A 14,771-nucleotide genomic window follows, 5' to 3' on the forward strand; every position below is an offset into this window, starting at 1 on the left:
TTATTAATTTGCGAATGTATAACAATGACCCTATTTTCGTGCTTCATAAACTCTGCGCTCACCCTTGATCCAACAACCATGTTTCTATTTGCTATAGAAATTATTCCAAAGTATTCGTTGTGTCGTTATCTTTGCTGACATTCTGAATACGCTTCTGATTTCAGTTCACAATATTTCCAATACTATTATGACATTCTATTTTAAATAATATTTTTTGATTCGCATGCCCCATTTCTTTGTAGATGTGGAAAAATTAAGACACCCATGTTGGCGAAATACGAACATTCTACTTAAAAATAGGGAAAGAGACATTCTACGAAGGCTTGCACGCAATTTGGGACTCGATGTTACTGTCCTAAACCAAAAGCGTAATTTGGTAATTTACCCTCAACGAATTTATCAGTAGTGATAAATCTTACTATTTTGACGTTCATATTTCAGTTAGTAATAACCTCGATTACAATGTTAATAATTTTAATAAACATTTTTAATCTGTTGCTGAAAAGTTACTTCCCAATGTTTCAGTGGGGGATTCATATTTCACAAAATTGTGGAAAATCATTGAACCTAAATTGACCAATACTCGACCATTTGTTAAACCGCCAGTCACATGTCAGTTCTCACTTCCCAGTTCTAAGTTAGTTGGTCTTGACAATACAGCATCTAGACTTTTGCATATTTCTGCTACTTTTATTTGTGAAAGTAACTATATATATGCACAATGTGTAACCAAAGTTATGCTAGAGAAAATAATAACTACACCACAAGTAACTGTACATGGTTTGAAATGTTATAATGATTTTAATAAACAAATAATACACACCAATCCACGATATCATCATGGTGTCTGGCTGCCTAAAGCGCATTATTCCCATACATTATGATTTTGTAAAACACTCCTGTGTATACACGTCATCAATTACTTCCGTACGTTCCACCTACAGTAATGCAAACACGTCACGTTGGCCGATTCATATATCTTTGTTGAATTAAAAAATTAAACGCACCAATGCACTGGTGTGAATAGTATCGAAATTGTTCGTTGTTACTGAGCTGCATACAGACAATTAGAGTAGTTTCTATTGCGAGGCGCATGAACAAATTTATAGTATGCAAAAAATCGTAAAATATCGTGTTTGTCCTGTTTTACTAGTCATATTTTCTGCTGGTACACTGTATATGGTAAGTACATATCCTTTATATTATCTTAATTATGGATAAGTACAAAAGAAAGCGTAATTACAGCTAGCTATTGTAGCAGAGTGTATTAACAGTTAAAAGGTATGTTCTTATCTATGATAAAATATAATATAGCAGAAATAGTTAAATTGCTGAATGTTTACTCTCCTGAAATATTTTATAACTGAATATTTGGAAAATATTTAACATAATCAGACATGGAACTGAAATATTCGCGCATATCCATGGTTCCCAAATGAAAATTAAATAAAATGCACTCTATGAACTACTGTCTTCGAAACATTACACATTTGTGTTAATATGTTACACGCATGCAAAGCGTAACACAATATGAGTTCCCATATTACTGACACTGTTTTCGAAGCCCGGAACTGTCGAACCGCCTTTAAAAATACTTTTTTTTTATTCTACGTAATATTTTTAGTTTCGAAATCAGGATCGACTTGCCAAAGCTCATATTACCGTCAATTTGTTAGAATTATTGCGTTGGGTGACATATTAGAATGTTCATTTCCCCTTTTCACGAGAAGTCCCATCTCGATAATGTGCAGAAATTTCAATAACTCCTTGCTTGCTCTACGTACTGGAGAAGTTGTTCCCGCAATTAAAGGATTGACACTAAAACAAATTGAATTTTTGAGACGACGTTATGGAAAAACGCACAATGATATTAATGTTATTATTCCTAAACCTTCTGAAAACTATTGTTGTTTACGTAATTTCTATGACACGCTAAAAGTCACATCTGCGACCTCAACTCTCTGGGGAAAGACCCTTACGGCGACCCATCATTATGGATAAGTGTCCTAGCCAAATTATAAAGCAATTCGCAAGTGACCATGGCAACACTGGAATCATCCTGATCTGCACAACGAAAGGAAATAACCAGCGCGTTTTTATATAAAGTCAATCTTTACCACGGAAACCATTCAACCGGGATCAGAAGGATCACACCTGGCTAACATATGCAAAGCAATTACATATATTGAAATCGTTCTGAGATCATCCAACGCAAAGGGTTATGTTTAAATTTTTGGTAACCTCCGATTTAATACGTGTAACCAAAGAATTATTAGTAAAATCGCACACACACAATTAAAAATGATTTTAAGGGATATCGTAGGGCGCCAATACATTTCAATTTGAGCATATGTCACATGGCAATGCTGACCTCAAAATGTGAGTAGTAGTACAACTACAGAAGAGTTTATCAGAACATTTGACCGACCTCCGTCAATACAGCCTGGATTACTAAAAACGAGCAGGCAATATTGAGGACGCCAATTAAATACGGTCAAAATAATCAGAAATGTATCTTGGCTGCCAATTAATATTAATATGACGTTATTACAAGGACACCTACAAGTATACACGAAGGCAATAGAGCGGAAGTATTGACCGACGCGCAGCGGAGGTCGATGCGCGGCGTACTCTAGGAGTGTATACTTTAAGGTATCCAATTTTGGAACAGAATTGGCGATTTTGTTTTGTGTGGAGTCCGGTCAAACGCTGGTGGCAGCCATGTTTCTTTTTATTATTAGAGGACGCTTACGCGCGAAATGATTCCATATTTGGAATTCGCGTTTTCTTATATTATGGAATGAAAATACCGCAAAACTATTGCACGCTGTAATTTATGGCGTTACGATGACAGATAATAATGCAAATTATTAGCCTGTATCATGTATTATGTTTCCTCATTGACAGCTGGCTCATGTAAACAAATAGCGTTATATTGGTAACATCTGTGACACAACGGCTAATATTTCAAAGCACTATTGGGAGAAACTTCCATTGCATCACTTATGAGTGATTACACGATAATCCTGTCAGATCGCGTTGTATTTACGAGTCGGAAATTGACGGGCCAAACTACTTGTTTTATTAGTAAAATAGCAGGTTATTGTGGGACTCTAGTGGGGTTTCAATGAATTTGTTCTTACAAATACAAATGATTTCGTAGCAGTTATCGTTGATATATTTTAACTAGGTGCGTGCATTGAAAGAGTCAAACTTCGTTTGACTTTTCATAGTTAATTGAGGAGGGTGGGGTTATGATCGTAACTTAAACTTAGCTCTTATCAGCAAATGGCGTTTTAAACTCTTTTAGTAATGAATAAATTGGTTTGAAACAAATTAATTTTGGCCATACGCAGGATTGCGTCGGGAATACACACACGTGTGATTAATGGAATTTCTCGTTGAGAGCTATAACATAGCATTCTATATGTGTTGAGATAATTTGCAACCTTCATATACAAATGTCTTTTTTGATTGATTACTCGTTTTCAATCAAGGACCGAGGAAAAAAATGTGGCAAATACAAACAGTTGTAATATCATTGAAACACACTCTGTTCGTGTTTTAACGTGATTAGGGATGACAAATTAATAGTTCATACCACGGAGTAAAACCGTCGCATATGAGTCATCTTTAACAGTAGAATACAATGAACTGCACGTTCCATGACATTTGTATGATAATAACGTGTATAATATTTACTCATAGAAACCTTTGCTAAATATAAATGAACAAAGACATGTGCAATTATTCAAACATTTGAGAAGCAATCTGTCAAACTATGCGTATTTTCATGTCTGCCATCTCGAAACAGCCGATATGGAAAATGCATTTTATGTAGCAACCAAACGAATATGATATTATTACTATCATGCGTGCTGAATGAAACTCATAAATAAGAGGGTGATATAGTTATGTAGCTTATTTCCATGCATCTTCTTTTTTCCGTTCAACAGAGCTCATTCAATATGGTACCGGTAACATTTAATATGAACTTAAGTTTAAAAAATAATCGTGATGTTAATGCTGACAGGAATAGTTACAGAGTACTTAACCGAAGCCGTAATCTTTTCCCGTATGATGATTATAATCGATTTGCCATGGACTGGATAGGAATTGTTGAGGAGTTGGATTGGTCACATCAACATACTGAACATGAACCTGTTAGAATAAACATGAGCGAACCGTTTGATATTGGTGATGGTTTTCGTGGGCTAACATCAGCGAATAAAACAAGGTAATAATCTATGTCAGCGTGAATAATGTTTGGTCATGTTTTCTATCTACACTGCGCAATATTTGTTTTCGAACCATCTATGCTTCGAATGACTACAATCGCTGTGTTGATATTCAAAACTGATCATGATTGGTACGTTTTCAGAAAACGGTGAATCTTTATCACTTGTTAGTTTAAGTTTTATTTGAAGTCAGAAATTCGCTAAATCAAATCTTCCCATATGTGTATTCTACATCATTAATGAGGTAGTGTAGTATAACAGGTCTCGATCATGTTTTATTTTCTTTACACTTTTCCGTGATCAGTTTCCTGATTTTGTTGCGGTATTCATTGTTAATACTTGAGATACTGTGTATTATATTTTAATATAGTTACTAATTCGACCTGAATGAGTTACGACATGACATGTGAATTTAAATTACTACATGGTTTTAAGTATCATTCATGGTTTTCCAATTTGATATTTTATATGCTACAATTCCATATTTTACAATAAAATACTTGAACAAACAGATAAGTAACAAATAACGCTGAATTGATTTTTTTAATGACTGACATTTTTATTCTCATTTTTTATAGAGTTACATTTTACAACAATAAGAAAGACATTAAAAGAGGAGATTATGTGCATGTTGTCATAGTAACTGTTGATGATTATGGTCGAAGCAGAGACATGGGAGGGGATTTCTTTTCAGCATTTATGTCCTCCGACTCGTTAAATAAGAGTACTGCTGGACGTGTGGTCGACTACGGTAATGGTACTTACTCGGTGTTGTTTTATGCTGCTTGGTCAGGTGAAGCAAATGTTCATATTGCACTGATAATCAACAGGGAAGGTGTACAATTTCTGAAGAACGTGATAAAAAATGAAGAAAGACTCATAACATACACAGCGGAGTACTCAAACGGGACTTCCACAGAAATTAGACAGTGTGCTTTGGTTAATGAAGGCGTCTGGATGAATCAGTGTGAATATGGCAATCAACATGCAATGGGGAAAACAGTTATAATATGTGATAAACCTCAGAACTTCAGTTGTGACCAACTGCAGAACATTACTGCTAAAGTTGAAAGTATGAATGCAGCAGCCGCTGCTATGATAACAGATGTAAAGGATGATTTCGACAGGTGAGCTGTTTATTTTTTTTTCTGATAGAATGATTTGTTTTGCCGAAATACAATGAATGTAGTTTTACTCGGCTTGTACAATAATTTTAGGTATAAATTTATTATTCTACCTCATAGCCCTAACGGCCAATTAGTTACGCGCATAAAAATATTTTTGATATTGACGAGTTATTTTTTAGGTGAATACTTTTAAACGGGACATAATCATCGATCAACACGACTGCATCGGCCGGTCTGACCGTAGACGCTGCATCGTGTACACACACTATCCCTAATTACTTGAATTACGCACGGTATCCCTGGATTTGTATACCGACGTATAGGGCTTCTAATTATTTCACCAAGGTAATGTTATCACTCGTTGTGTATCACACATACATCTGGCTTCATTCAATTGTTCATTTTACCTAAACTATGCTTTAAATTTTATTTAAGTCGAGTGCCCTAGTGTAGTTTGCTGTTGTTGTCTATGTGCTCGCATGTCGAGTATTTATATCAATGTTTCGGACAGTCGTTCAATTCGACGTAATAAAACACATAATTACCCCAGCCTCGGTCGATATACAGATTTATTGACCCGAAGAAAACACTTTCGACCTCGGCCTCGGTCACAATGTAATGTAATGTAATATGTAAACTTTTCACATAGGAGATACATGAAAAACAAAACAGTATTGTCAAAGTTGCATATATGTAACAATCAGTATATTCGATGTGCTTTAATACTGTGTGTATGTAATTATGAAAGAACCATACATAGACTTAAATAATAATAAAATAATCTTCTGCGAGTGTTAGGGAAATAACCATCTGCACTTATCGCAGAGAAAATAAGCTATGCGTTCCCTCGACTGCCAAGAACTGAACTCAATAGAGGGTCATCCATATCAATGTGAATAGGTATGATATTAGGATTTAATAATATTATTTCAATAACTTAGCTGTAGTGTGTCACTTTACACTAGTTATTGTTGTAAAACACTTTTACATCTAAAATACAATCACATTTTATGTGATTTAATCGGGGCTATTCCAAAACAAGACAAAACTTAGTTAAATATCACAAAATATTCTATACGTCTAACAATGTATATTTGTGGTTTCCACATCTTGATCATAACATTTTTAAAATTAAAACATTTGGTCAAGAGATGCCAAAATATAAAGCTGTGGTAACGTACTTATATTGTGTGTGGGTTCTTGTGACAGCATGATCAACCACATAACATAACTTATTTGGGGTTACTCATAATGTACTTATAACATGTTATTATATAGTTCAGTTCATGCACAGGTGCAAGAGACACAATTAGATAAATATGTATGCACAAAGGTAGCATACACAATGCTAACTATTCTGGCTGACGAATTGTAATAAGTATTAATAAAAATGACAGAGATGCAATTTAATCAGATTGCATGCCGTATGCACATACTAATAGTTACAATTCAAACAGTGGCCTCCACCAATTAGTATACACATCAAATCAGTACATTTACCATGTATATTATTAAAATCTGTTGGTCCTTCTAGTTTCAACTGGGAGCGAAATGTTGAACAATAAGTGCAGTATGTTTTGTATACACCTGCCCCACTATGGATTCCCAGGTTTAATTTTTTTTTTAAATAATCAAATGATTCACCATTCCAGAATACATATCGCACCGCAGGGTCTATGTTGGGTATACAATACTTCTTAAAAAATGTTTGAAGTTTACTGCAGCTAAAACGGTGATTGATATATCCATTCATAAGACAAACATTCGGGTAAACACACTCTAGTAGGTGTATTATTCCAAACATTCTGGGATTATCATATTACATTCTTGTGACTACCCTTATATGTAAGTTTATAGAAAGAGGGTTGTGATTGTTGTCAAAACATTTATGGGTAGCAACCCACCAAACTGCTGAAATCTCTTACGAGTGTTTTTGTGTGCAGTCATTGAGCACGCTCATGACGGGATTGTGCTTCACAATCCAGTAGCGACGGTGTAATCAATAAATTTTAGTTGTATGAAACCAACAAGTCGCTGATTGTTTAGCAGTCAAACCAACCTTCATTAGGCGATTCACAGTTCTTAATATATATTTATCTTTGGCTATAAATCAAAATATCATAAACAAAGTAACGCGAGTTACACGGCTGAACATGCTGTGCCTGTTGACAAAGCCATGAAGCTGACACTAATACTATCTTAGCCCAATAGGGGCTAAGAAGGCAGTTTTCCCATTTTGCTCAATGGATCAAGGGTATTTCCAAAAATCATTGGTCATTGGCGATGTTACCATTTTGTTCGTTCGCACGGGTTATGTTCATCTTTCAATAACGCGAAAATTTTCAGTGCTCATTTCTTCATTTTGCCTCTTTTTGCACCGTATTTTTGTATATTGTAAGTCTGTGATGTGACAACAAGAATACAAAAAAAAATAGTATATACAAAACTCACTGACAGCAAAAAATAAATCAAAATAACAAGGAAAATCATGTATGAACTATTGCGGGCGCTATGCACATATACACATTTGTTTTCATAAACACATGTATACATTTCATTGTGAGAATACACATTACAAATATGTATGTACGCAAAACGTTTATTTGAACTAGTCAGTGTCATTTAAAATATGTGTCAGAGTCATCTAAATCATTGATGTTTCCTTGCCATTGGACATTGATATCATAAAATGCAATGATAATGCATATTTGCTGATAGAATAGCAAGATAATGCTAAGCGTTTTAAAGCATATACAACTCGTCGTATAGAGATAAAACACAAACATTATATTTAGTATGTTTCCCGACATTCGCTATAATAGCCACAAAATATAAATGGTAGGAAAAACTCAATAATGAAGCGGAATCTTAAATGTATGATACTTTTTCAAAATATTAATAACATTATAAATAATATGATCAGCCTTGTGATGTGAACTCGCTGTCATTAACTAACAGGGCCTTTGTGGAAAATAAAATCGTAAACACATGGAGGTATATAGTACATTATTTGTAGACTTAGAAATTAATTAACAATTTTATCTTACGCTGCAATGAACACTAAACTTCTAACTTGCAGTTCTATGAATATAAGTACACTCTAGAACAATCCATGCAGATGCTAACTGTTACACACAATGGAACCACACGTCTTTATTTCATTGGAAGTAACATATATAATGCGATGTGTTTATTGAAAACTGTGTAAATGTACCCTTAAAACTAAATCATGTCGTATACTTATGTATATTTTCAATGTAACTTTTACTGCAATAACGTTGAGGACATTGTAAGAGGATTATCAACTGACATAATTTTTCTTCAATCACATGAATATGATGTGTTTATGTGCATTGTATAAATATTATCGGTTGATATCAATATTTTTTTCTTATAATTGCACAGAAACTTTCGAAAGCCACAACTGAATGGAACGCCGATGAAATTACAGATTAAAGGTATGATCTAATGTGACATTATGTAATTATTTAAATTGGCGAACAATAAAGTACGCATCAAATGTGGTTTAATGCATTGCCAATAAACAAATAAAAAAAAAAACATTGGTATTTTTCATTATAACAGATGAATTGCCATCACTAGAAGCCCTGGCGCCATGTACTGCAGATTTACCTATTCCATTAAGCGATGGTTATTGGAAGAACAGATCTGTATTTGTGCCTCTTGTATGCAGAAGTCAGCAGTGGACGAAACAACAGGCAGCCATATGTCTAGGTGATAAACAACTCATTCTTTGTGGTGATTCCACAATAAAGCAAATACGAAAAGCTATAAAAACAGTTTTTGATATCAATGATATTGTCTTTCAATTCGTGTACCCAAGAACTGGAAATATTGTAGTTGAATTTAAAACAGGTGTTTTAGAGAGTGATTTACTGGATAGGATTTCTCAAAATAATTGTTCTACAGAAAACTATGTAATCGTTTTAAATTTTGCATTTCATTATGGTGCTTTCACAAACCGAGCATTCTTAGAAAGAATATATCATGCAAAATTGGCTGTTCAGCGTCTAATGTTAAGGTGTCCCACTTCAAAAATTGTAATCAAACTTGCGCATCCACGTGATAATAACGTATTTATCGAACAAACTATACACAGTGCCAACTGGGTCTTCTATGACATGAACAGAATGATACGTCGGGTGTTTGGCGGTATTGGAGTGCATTTTCTAGATATATGGGATATGGTTTCGTCGTCGTTTGAGGACAACAATGTTCATATGCCTCATAGCGTCATCGTTCAAGAGGTGTATCTAATGCTATCCTATATATGTCCCGAGCTAGTCGTGTCAAGCTAATTTAAAAACAATTGAATATTCAGGCACATATACGAACCTATAGGATTCGAATTCAGCAAATGTGCTTTGTCACGGTTCCCGTTATGCCACATTATATTGTTCCAACAAAGAAATAAACATTATGTACTGAATGTGTACTTACAATGCACATTACTTTGGTAAAACAAGTGATAACGAGTGGGTGTACATAGCGCTCCTGGAAATAAGTGACATTGATTAATAAATAAAATTAAATAAAAAAGTATTTCTTCAGTTTTTTCAGTAAGTGACTTCAAAAACCTAATTATTTGATAGAATTATAGTTCATTTGATTCCAAATTTTCTAAATTATCCAGCAAGTGCAATTTAATACAATTAGTTTTTCTAAGAAAACGGCAGAAGTTTTCTCCCTTCCAATGATACATCATGGTAATGCCGGAATCCAAAACGTTCAGAACATAATCAACAAATTTGATCAATACTTAACAAAGCACTAGCCGAGTGGGTCCCGATGTGGGTCCGGACAAACATGAACCCAGTGCTGTAATTCTCTCCAAACATGAAGGCTTAAACATGTTGGCACGTGCCGAGATCCTGTAACGTGCACGTAACAATTGCCAATGCTGATGTTGAAAAAGCTGTAGACTGGTAGCTGAACAATTCGTGTTGGTTGCTGACGGCCTAGTGAATAAAATACGTTGGTTGTTACGTCCCTGGAATACTACAATATAATAAAATGTTTAAATTCAAAATGTGTATTTGTTGCAATGCCAATGTAATGTGCCTGCTCAAAATCAAGAATCATGCGATACTTTGATAAAAACTATAATGGTCCTTTATAGGATGTGGATCTACATGCAAGTGCCAACTACGTCTGTTGCTAGGAATATGTTTGGTCTAACCTATATGTTATTGGCCTAGAACAGCATACTATACACAAGTTATAACCGAAAGGGAAAGACTATTTCACTTCTGTCTGAGAAAAAAAAAACGAATAGAAAAGTTGTAAATGATCGTTGGGAGAAACTACATACGAAATGCTTTATCTCGATGCATATTTCGTCGGGAGACCATTTCGTCAAAAGTGTGGTGTGAATTGGCAGTGCTGAGCGCCCCCCCCATAATAATATCATTTCTGCTCCGCCTTTATTGTAATATTAAAAATTAAGAAATCCGCTGCAAATAATAGTTGATGGTTTGTTGATTTTAAATAGATAAGATTCAATTCACACGCCAATGGATGCCATTCTTCAGTTAAGCAATACAACGTGACAGACTTCGGTCGAATACTGGTGGAAGTTTTGACATGCTCTTAAAACACGTCTTTTATTTCAAATAAGCGATACGATGACAAAATAGGTTTGGTGCCAGTCGACAATGTGCTGATAATAATTATCACTGTGAACATGGAGACGCGTTTTAAGCAGCAGGTGGAGGAAATCAACATGTTGACTGATTGTAAATTGAACTGTTTTATTTTTCCAACAAATTGCTAGGTTTATAACATTCATATACCATAGCTTGATTGCTTTCTATAGGATATGTATTCGAAATAATTCAACTGGCCCTGAGAAACGATGTAAATACATACACATTTGAAGGTTCTCCTGGGCACAAAGTAACACATTATCTCCTCCTCCAGTAAAGAAAGCAAGTCGTGAATGATGTTCTGCCAAACTTGCAGACGCAACATGCAGGAAAAGGCCATAATTGCTTGCAGACAGCCAGCTGAAGGTAGGAAAGTGTTCAAATTTTGTTTCGGCATTTTTTGTTACAAGCAGGCATCTATGCTAAATCATGTCCTTATATAGTAAGGTTTCACGTCAGGGGCGATGCCAAACTTAAAAATCATTTTTGGCCCATTTCTTACACTATTCACTCACGAGAATGCAAAGTTTCACCACGTCCAAAAAAAGTCCATGCACAAGCAGCTCAGGACGTGCACTCCAATATGAAGTCAAATGACGCGCCCGGTCACATGATCACCTCACTCATGTGACCAATGTTAATGCAAGTATATGTGTGGGGAGCTTAAATAACCAAAATCTTTTTATATATTTTAATTATATATATATCAAGTACAAATGCAAAAGTATGTTTTGTCTTAACGCATATATTGAATAATTACGACACCATATTTATCTGGACTACTAAATTTCTTTTTTATATCGGTCAAAATGCCAGTGCAAAGGATTGGTTCCGATATGCTGATTAGTCCATCACTCTTGTACTTTTCACCAGTACTTGGCTCATTTGTGTACATTTATATACGTCGTTATGCTTGTGGAGTGAAACCGATGACGTCATAAAATCTTCCTAGATTTACAATGTCTTCCGTTCTGCGCCTGTGAATCTTTGTCATTTTATAAAGCTTATATCGAAATTATTCTGACTTGCGTGTGTATTTGTTTTCGTCAAAGCTTTCTAATAAGACACATATAATTCAAAAGATATGTTCATTTAATTGACATAAAAAAATCAAGATTTCAATTTCAGGCTGCACATTGCAGGGCGACGTGATATGGTGACGCTGTACAAAAAGTGTTTACCATGTGAAAATGCGTCTCCATATCTAAAACGATCACAGTCGTCATATTAGTGTAGTTGTGTAGTGCCCCGTGGAAACTCGTATCCGCACAAGAACAGAACATCAATATTGATGCTTAAAATTGTGAAGAACGCTGATTTATAGCTTAGAAATAACTGAATCATTTTGGTGTAGTCGGATTCCGATATTATTCTCAGAACATTACTGAATTTAGACAGCTGCCTGATCTAGATCATACAAAATGTTTTCATGTTATATCGCGATGGCGATTCGAACGACCAAAGTCGATGTTACAGTGAGAGTATCTGATCTTAACAACCCTCCCAAACACACTTTTCTGACTTGAACTATTATTTTATTAATATTAAGGTTGGTGTTCGAAAAAAGTGCCAAATACTGTTTCAATGGCTGTTCTGATATTTTTTTATTTTTTTTATCAAACGTAGATCGTGTTTTAACACATAAACTGCGTTCGAGACGTTTTTGCAGCCCTGACAGAATGGATGACTGCGTCGATGTCTCCATTTATGTAGCCTTCGTTCATGCATTGAGCAGCAATATTCTCTGGTCCCTTTTGCAAATTATCATTCCAATCGATATCGAAATTGTAGTTTTCTCACATTTCGGTAAATAATGTACAGTTCCTCCCGTTGTGACAAAAATCGAAACGATGTGTATACGCATGCGTGGATGTGAATCAAGAAGGCTTCTAGTAAAAATTATGTCATACCATATACTAATGTTATGTTAATAGAAAAACAGGCTTGCGTTCATATGGATTAACGAATAAACAATTTGACGAACGCAAAACACGCATTGAGACAAAAGACCGGGTGTTGATGGACTGTGTTTCTACCCACCCCTTATCACAGAAATCTTATAAAAGCTTTTATTAACAGTTTATTTGTTCACAACTCACGAAATTCATATGCTTGATTATCACAATAAAAATAACACTCCAATGATTTGCTAAGTTGAGAGTTGTAATCCGATCAGATTAAATACCACATCGCAGTTGAAAGAATAAAACATATATAGTATACAATGTATTTCAGCAAAAACAATTGTCAAAAATGAGTTTGGCGAAACTCAGTAACTTAGCAAATGAAAACCAAAAATCGCTAGCGAATGCTCGCTCAAAGGGAATGTCAAGCTATCACCTAGTCAGAGAAGAAAATTGGCGGCGTCCGTGAAACATCTTCGAGCACTGTCCAATAAGAAACTCCAGTCAAGAAAAAAAAAAAAAAAAATTCTGGTTCAGAAAGGGGGTTTCCTGGCCCCTTAATTGCTACTTTAATTTTGATCATACTCCCCTACTCGGTCTTGAATAGATGGAATCCGTGAAGAAGATGTCTTTAGTCCCCTATCTACCATCCAAAGCCAGAATGCTCAAATGACGAGACCTGTGGCGAAATCATTGACCTCGCTGGATAAAGACATGAACGACATAACACAAATGGATTAGTTGCCTGAAGACGAAAAGGTCAAAAACTTGTTGTTGATTTTTTTTTCTTTTTTCTTCGTAGCCAACAGATGAGGTTTCAACTGGTACTGGTATTATTATACTCTGCAAACATCAAGTAAAATAATGCGCTAAAACTCCACTACTCCAATAACTAGATACTTAAACTCCAATACAATTCAACGAGATCTCCGATCTGAACTCAGTGCTGAACAACTCCCTTATATATATATACCAACACTGTCTCTAAATTGACCATTACATCAGCATACATAATGAGTCTGGAATTCACAGTACGTTTCTAGAACATTCTCAGTGACACGGAAGTGGTAAACAAGGCCTATGCGACACAGAACGTTGACTTGTGACGCGTCCCTTGGATTTTTAAACAGAAAAATGCAGTGCATGTTGAGACTGATGGTTCTCGATTGCCTGCCCTGGTGACAGAGATTTTGCAAAATCACGGATAAATTTCGATGGTGAGATCCCTTCATGAAGAACTGGGCGATATTTTTATCGTTACCCGTTTCTGTCATCAGGTCGTCTATCACCAACAAGTTTCTTTTAGCCGAGTCGATTATTCTACCAATACCTGGTGGTATCATTTTGATAAAACGAATTCGAGGCACTGTCTTCAACACTGAAAAAATAGGAGTTATAATATTTTTTATCATTCATATTGTTTACTAATCTTACTAACACACTAACTACTAACACACTAAAACACGCATATCGAACGAATTATTCATATAGTATTCGAGTACACACCTGCTTATAAAACCACATTCATGTTCTAGGTCTGACAATGTTTGAAGCCGAGAATTGCTTTCCCTGTAAGTTCAAGTTAAAAAAACATGTTTTATCCTGTTTTATTTTTTCCCTCACATAAATTTGGAAATAAATAAATAAATAATTAAATAAATAAATAATTAAATAAATAAATAGAGGGCGTGCATTCATGCTCGATTCAAATAACGTTGTTATGTTCAGACATGTTGGTGGGTAACGCTATACAATATGTTGACCTTCATGACAAATTAAGGTCGAGTCTTGTGAAAAGACACCCTAACTAATTTGGAAAAACGCCGCACATAACCA

The 14,771-nt window shown here is 35.0% G+C and overlaps 2 protein-coding genes across 2 annotated transcripts; both read left to right on the forward strand.

The window, feature by feature from the left end:
* Positions 1–3,968: 3,968 nt before the first annotated feature.
* Positions 3,969–5,209, forward strand: LOC146745819 (NXPE family member 2-like). Its single transcript, XM_085498758.1, has 3 exons — positions 3,969–4,237; positions 4,817–5,134; positions 5,188–5,209. Exons 1-3 carry the CDS (start codon positions 3,969–3,971, stop codon positions 5,207–5,209), a joined length of 609 nt encoding a protein of 202 aa, XP_085354884.1.
* LOC102805054 (NXPE family member 1-like) lies at positions 5,206–9,928 on the forward strand. The gene is made up of 3 exons (XM_085499580.1): positions 5,206–5,365; positions 8,771–8,823; positions 8,951–9,928. Exons 1-3 carry the CDS (start codon positions 5,229–5,231, stop codon positions 9,682–9,684), a joined length of 924 nt encoding a protein of 307 aa, XP_085355706.1. The 5' UTR covers positions 5,206–5,228; the 3' UTR covers positions 9,685–9,928.
* The last annotated feature ends 4,843 nt before the right edge of the window (positions 9,929–14,771 follow it).

The sequence above is a fragment of the Saccoglossus kowalevskii genome, chromosome 5, assembly GCF_978046115.1.
Source record: "Saccoglossus kowalevskii chromosome 5, keSacKowa6.1, whole genome shotgun sequence".
NCBI classification, from domain to species: Eukaryota; Metazoa; Hemichordata; class Enteropneusta; family Harrimaniidae; genus Saccoglossus; species Saccoglossus kowalevskii.